Below are 6187 nucleotides of genomic sequence, written 5' to 3' on the forward strand. Positions count from 1 at the left end.
TCACAAAACCAGCAGAATTTGAATAGTAAAACGGTCCTCATCTCGGAATACTCTGCTTATCATTTTCCAGATGCTTTTGATTGTCTCTGCAGTGTTAGTTCAAAGTGAGAAATCAGTCTACCTTTGTACAAAGAATCTGGAAATTGTGAACAATTACCAGTTAGACTTATTTTACCTTATTTTTATATTTGGTGTGTTCTTGTCAAAAAGTGTACTACTCAAACTAGTGTAACAAGCAAACATATCCCAAACTGTAATTCAGTAACTTCCACAATTCAACTGTAATATTTATTTATATGGGAGGTAGTGTCTGGAGGAGGGGAGAAAGTGAGAGATGGGGTGAAGGAATGAGAAGGGAAGAGGGAGGATTGTGGAAGTCATGAGAAAGAGTGGAGAGAGAGAGAGTGGTGTGAGGGTGACAGGCTGCCAGTGAGGTGGAGGCGGAGGAAGAGTGAGTGGGGCATGCACAACTTGTTTAGAATGAAACCATATTCTTTGTACCACTTTCAACATCCTCATCCACATGCGTACAATTAGAAGCAAAACATTTCCAAAATCACTTTTCAACAGGCTTTATTCTCCATTTGCCAACCAGCAGACACACAGAGCACAGTCCAGCTTAGAAGGTGGTGTGAGGCCGACTGGCACAGAAGCGAGGAGCGTGCAGTTTCTGGTTGACACGGTGGGGCAGGGGGAACTTGATGTTGCTATTCTGTAAACACACAAGTAGTAGTCCATTAGCACAGCTGCTTCACCCTTACTCCTTGCATCTGTTTTGTTTTGGGTTTTTTTTTTCATAATGGAAGAACTTCCAAACGATATGGTTATGAAAAGAAACCACAATGGCAGTTTTCTTTTAACACAACTTTGTAAATGTAAGCAAAGTATTTAAACAGAGAGAGCATCAAAGAAATACCACAGAATTCCAAGTGACTGACATAAATATAAGAAAACAATTTTACTGCGTGAATATTATCTTTTTACTGTATGATTGTGTTCACTGTAAATTTATCCAACATCTAAATGATTGTAGAGTCAAAATGTGTTGCCTTTTGTTTTTGTAACTGGCAAGTGGAGAATTTGTTTTGTTAACTTCATTTAACCCTTTCACCGCCAGTCAATTTAGAGTGCAAAATTCCCTTGTGCTCTAAACCTAGAAAACGTGTCAAAGAACAGCTTGGGACTCCCCCTGCGATGTGTAGAAAATATGTCCTGTCCTGCCACCGAACATTAAAAGCAGTAAGTTCATGATTAACAGATCCGTGATCTGGTCACCCTTCAGTGACATGGGTGCTCTGACTGCTGCATAAATGCGAGTTTGGCAATGAAAGGGTTAACCCCTCACATGCAATCATTTTCCATTTAGTAATCTTACAATTCTTAAATCAATCCATGAATTTTTATTTTTTTTTAATTTTTTAACCCACAACTTACAAGGAACTGCAGGATGTTGGGGCGCCGACACTTGGCAGCAGCCACCTCCTCCACGCGGATGATGTGGATGGATGAGGCCCTGGCTCTGTGACGGGCAGCCATGTCCGTGTCTGCACATCACAAATGCAAAAAATCAGCATAGTGAAAAAACAAACAACTGTTACAGAAGAAGTGCAGATGACATACGCAATAAGCACAGGAAAAACAAACATCATAGAAGCCCTTCATAAAGCTGGCATCAGAATTCTCCAATCCTCTGAAATTTGCGGATCCACAGACCATTCTGATGCTTGCATGAAGGTTTGATTCCACTGCTGCATTTACAGATATCAAAGAAAGGGGTGAAGCACAGCACTAGAGTTCAAAGAGTTAGCATGCTTGCGCAGTTGCAACAGATTATGGCTACCAGATAATAATTACCAATGTCAAAAAGAAGATCCATCTCCTCCAAAATATAAGACTGTAACACTTGCATATGAGACACTTCCTAGTAAGATCCAAAAATGTATTCATAAGGGATTTCCAAGGGAACAGGGGACTGAAGCATAATTGTTCAACGGTTACGCTTTTGATTTAGAAGAATCACACAAATTTTTTTTTAAATATGTATACCAGCTATGTTACTATTATATCTGGCCACATTAGTTATTCCCTTTATTTAGTGTGATGATACTTACAGCAAGCAGTAACAGCCTTGGCAGCTGTAAGATCTCTGTATTCACGGTACATGTTGTGAGTTCCAGACCGCGAGTTGTATCTCAGCCACACACCAAAATTCTTGATTTTCAGTGGTCGCTTCTCATACACCTGCACATGTACATACAGCAACCTGATGAAAAATCAGTCCAAAACTATCACACAGGCAGCCTTTCCTTGGTACAGCTATCTGCAACTAGTTCAAGCAAATTATGCACATTCTCATACACACACGCACAAAGAAGCAAAACAGATTCACTGAGCGAATATTAAGACCATCATGAACAGCAAGCAGTTTCAACACCCACACTATAGTATCATCTAAATTTGTTTGGTTTCTCTTATTTTATAGATTGCAAAAACATGATGAGACTGGCATTACCTAGTGAATATTTGTTATCATACAAGCCAAAACTCAAACTGGTAATACCTGGTGAATATTTGTTAAAAGCCACTATTCGTGAAAATAATATTAAAAACTAGTAATTAGTACTAGCATACTCATTAAGATATTTCGAGTACTTATAAAAAAAAAATCTTTTACGGCTTGAGATGCTTTTCAGTAATATATAATGAATCGTCAAAAAGATATTGAATCATCAAAAAGATATTGATAAGAAAATATAAACCAACCCTGCTGCAAGAAAGGATCTCCCCAGTGGCCTTCTTCAGCTTCCGCAGCTGACTAAGGAAATACCAGAAACGTGACTTAGCGGTGGCTTGGTCCGGGGCGAAGATCCTCATCTGGTACAGGGTAGGGGTTCGTACCTTGGAGCTGGGCAAGCCCCTCCCCACCACTTTGTACTCTCTCAGCTGGAAAAAATAATAAACAATTTGGTTCAAATTTATGCATGCTGTGTGTAATTTTCGTAACATGTTTTTTTTAGAGACTAGAAATGGAAGGGGAAAACAATCACATACTGCAAGTCAGCCTCACCTTTACTTTTTCTTTTAGCTTCCTTATTCATCATACTGGCCAACATTTAATACTTCTATTTGAAAAACACAGTAAAAGTAAAACTTTTTAAATATCTGACCCTAGTGAATTATTACAAATAATGGCAAATAAAGCTCCTTGCATTCCTAAAAATCAAGATAGTTATTAAATTTGATCAAATCAGACATAAATCTTCTGATGTCCTGCAGATAACAAATGAGCTTTCATTTTCAGAATGCTTCTATTGTGCAGTTTTGTTATTAGTGGAGAAATTTAGGTGTGTGGTTGGTTGGTTGGTTTTACTGATGCTGCAGTTATGGAGGTCCATATAGGTTTAGGACTATTTGACAAAGCTGAAATCTACACTTTCTAATCATAACCTATACTGACATCAACCAGGCCTGAGACAGAGACACAGACATCTGCAGTGTTTGTCCAAACTTGTCAGCAACACTCCGAAGACACACTGTGAAGTGGGTGACTCATGACCATGAAATCGTAATTCTTCCTTTTAACTTAAAGTCACTGAATGAAAAAAGTCCCACCTCAGAATGGGCCCAAACCAGCATTCTCCCAGTCATAAGTATGCAACAATAACTGCTCCACCCTAGTGTTTGGCTACACTTACACTAGTTACAGTCATCATCATTACACTTTCTTTTCTTTTTTTAACTCTTGAACTATTCCACTTTCCAGCAAAATTAATTATCTAAGTATCCTTGGGTAATCAAATCCCATCTTAAGTTACAGTGCTTGAAACTGAAAAAAGAAAATGTACATTAAAAAAAAGAGTGATTACAGTTGGGGATATAAATTGGGCATGGCTATGTCTATGGGCTCCTTTCTTGACGATACGCACACACACAAAATTAAGACTAAAAAATACATAATCTAACAAGAGTAACAGTGACAGAAACATGGCTTTACTCCATGGACATTCCACAGTCCGCTTTAGTCACTACAACAGAAATGTACTTTGATGGAGAGGTGTTTTTTTTATTTTTTTCTTTTCTCTTTAATGTGCAGGGTTCTCCAGATTTCAATTTATATAATAATATAAAAGTTATAGAAAAATTATAACAATGCCCGTTCTGACGTCAATAAAGCTTTGAAATTTAAATTTGATTATAAATTTATATTGTACTGTAGTACTTTTAAAATACCCCCTCCGAAACAAACACATATTTCATTTTAATCACATTTAAAAATAGAATGTTCTGTCCGGAGCCTTCACTGGTTCATAACAATTCGTTGCCTGTAAATATCACGCAAAAGTCATGAAGACCTCAGTCCCCAAAAACGGTCATGGACAGAACACGCCGTCACCGTCAGTGAAACAACTCGACCATTTGCTTGCATGTTGATGAAGTTGTAAAGTGGCAGATCGCGAACCAATTAACGATTTTGGGTCAAAATTTCTCAAGCATGGTACTTAAGACACCGATACAAATATGATAAACGATTGCATGGATTAGTGAACAGTGATAAAAATAAAGAAAATATACCTGTCCCTTCACTTTCATGTTGGTCAAGACAATGTGGCCGGCAAAGGAAGTCTCGATTTGTCTCGCGAGGCGACATCCGGGAATTGTGTCTTTTTGCCATTTTCAGAACAAAATTGTGACAGGTCCACCTGTTTTTGCATCACACAAAAACGCACCTACACACAAACGCACACTTACATGCATACATACATATGCATGTGCGTGATACTTGCTCGACTGTGATTAAGCACGTAAGATTATGAACTCAATTAATTCAGAGAGACAATTCGAAAGCAATTGTTTGTATGGAACAAAGGGGAAAAATCAGTAGTCAAATTTCAAACAGCGAAGTCAAGTTATAATTTTATATAGAAAAAAACAACTGATTTTGTATATATGGGTTACTACAAACAAAAACTCAGATGATATTGATTTCAAAGTTTATATGTCTTCCTCATTTATTCATCATCCTACTAGTAATCCTTTTATTACATCCAGTCGAACAGCTCAGTACTGCCGGTGCTCAGTCAGTTTCACTGAAGTCACTGGGTTTACCGTGATTCATTTACTGTTTTTTTCTTTATTCATTCATTCAAGTTACTGATTTATTTACCTATTGATATTGATATATATATATATATATATATATATATATATATATATATCAGATTCAGATTTAGATTCAGATGGTTTATTTATTAAGGCCATAGCCCCACTATATGAAGGAGGCCGGGGCCGGCGATAACAACAGTATTGTATGTTACCAGAACAATAGCCATTAATTATGACATAACTATTTCTCTTAAGTGAAAAGCTTTTATATAAATACAATGCCAAATTACTCATAACTCCGTCATCCGTAGATGCCATCAACAAATTAAATCGAAATAAACGAGAGAGAGAGAGAGAGAGAGAGAGAGAGAACATTCTCCGTCGGTTTATCTACGAAGCATAATAACCTCTCTTGCACCGTTGATGGCGGTATAACCCCTACCCCACCTTATTTCAACTGAGTTTTTTTCCCCGGACCAGCGTTGTTTTGTTTTTTGTTTTTTTTAAACTAGGTTTAAGGGTTTTTGTTGTTGTTTTGATTAATATCTACGAAGACTATATGATAGTATACAGTCTTCAGTGCCGCGGTACCATTGATGGCGGTATAACCCCAACCCCCAATGGCACACACACCCCACCTTTTTTTTTTTTTTTTTTTTTTTTTTTTTTTTTTTTTTTTTTTTAACATAGTACTCCGCGGCTTTGGGATAACGTCTATGATACGAAATAACTTGATGAATTACACTGATGATATCGCCGTACTGATCAAAATCAAATACAACAAATCACAAGGGAATAAATAAGCTGCCGATAACAATTTAACAAGCAGAGATAAAAGAGAAGCAAGGGGGAGGTTGGGGCAGGGGTCGGGGAGGTGGGGGTGGGGGGATGGAGAGGGCATCAGCTGGTGGTAGATGAAATGTCCAACCATGAACTGAATACCCCTCGCCTCTCAAGTAATCAAGCCATCGGCCCATCACGGTTCCGGCTTTTCCCCTGCACTGGCTTTCCCCCACCAACCCCGCGGCCGATCATTGAATCTATCAGCAAACTGTTAAGTGAATCAAAGGATGATGGAAGCAGA

At 38.0% G+C, this 6187-nt stretch overlaps 1 protein-coding gene across 1 annotated transcript; it reads right to left on the bottom strand.

Annotated features, from left to right (window-relative positions):
• Positions 1-556: 556 nt before the first annotated feature.
• On the bottom strand, positions 557-4655 carry LOC143299494 (large ribosomal subunit protein eL20-like). The gene is made up of 5 exons (XM_076612735.1): positions 4573-4655; positions 2764-2943; positions 2112-2241; positions 1435-1544; positions 557-712 (listed from the first exon to the last, which is right to left on the bottom strand). The coding sequence occupies exons 1-5, from the start codon at positions 4588-4590 to the stop codon at positions 620-622; spliced, it is 531 nt and encodes a 176-aa protein (XP_076468850.1). The 5' UTR covers positions 4591-4655; the 3' UTR covers positions 557-619.
• Positions 4656-6187: the final 1532 nt, after the last annotated feature.

Source organism: Babylonia areolata, chromosome 25, assembly GCF_041734735.1.
Source record: "Babylonia areolata isolate BAREFJ2019XMU chromosome 25, ASM4173473v1, whole genome shotgun sequence".
In the NCBI taxonomy this organism is placed as follows: Eukaryota; Metazoa; Mollusca; class Gastropoda; order Neogastropoda; family Buccinidae; genus Babylonia; species Babylonia areolata.

Excerpts from the sequence above, each read along its gene's own strand:
- LOC143299494 (XM_076612735.1), bottom strand. Across the intron at positions 1,545-2,111 it reads CAAGGCTGTTACTGCTTGCT|ACACGGACATGGCTGCCCGT; the intron begins GTAAGTATCATC and ends TGTGATGTGCAG. Across the intron at positions 713-1,434 it reads CCAACATCCTGCAGTTCCTT|AATAGCAACATCAAGTTCCC; the intron begins GTAAGTTGTGGG and ends GTGTGTTTACAG.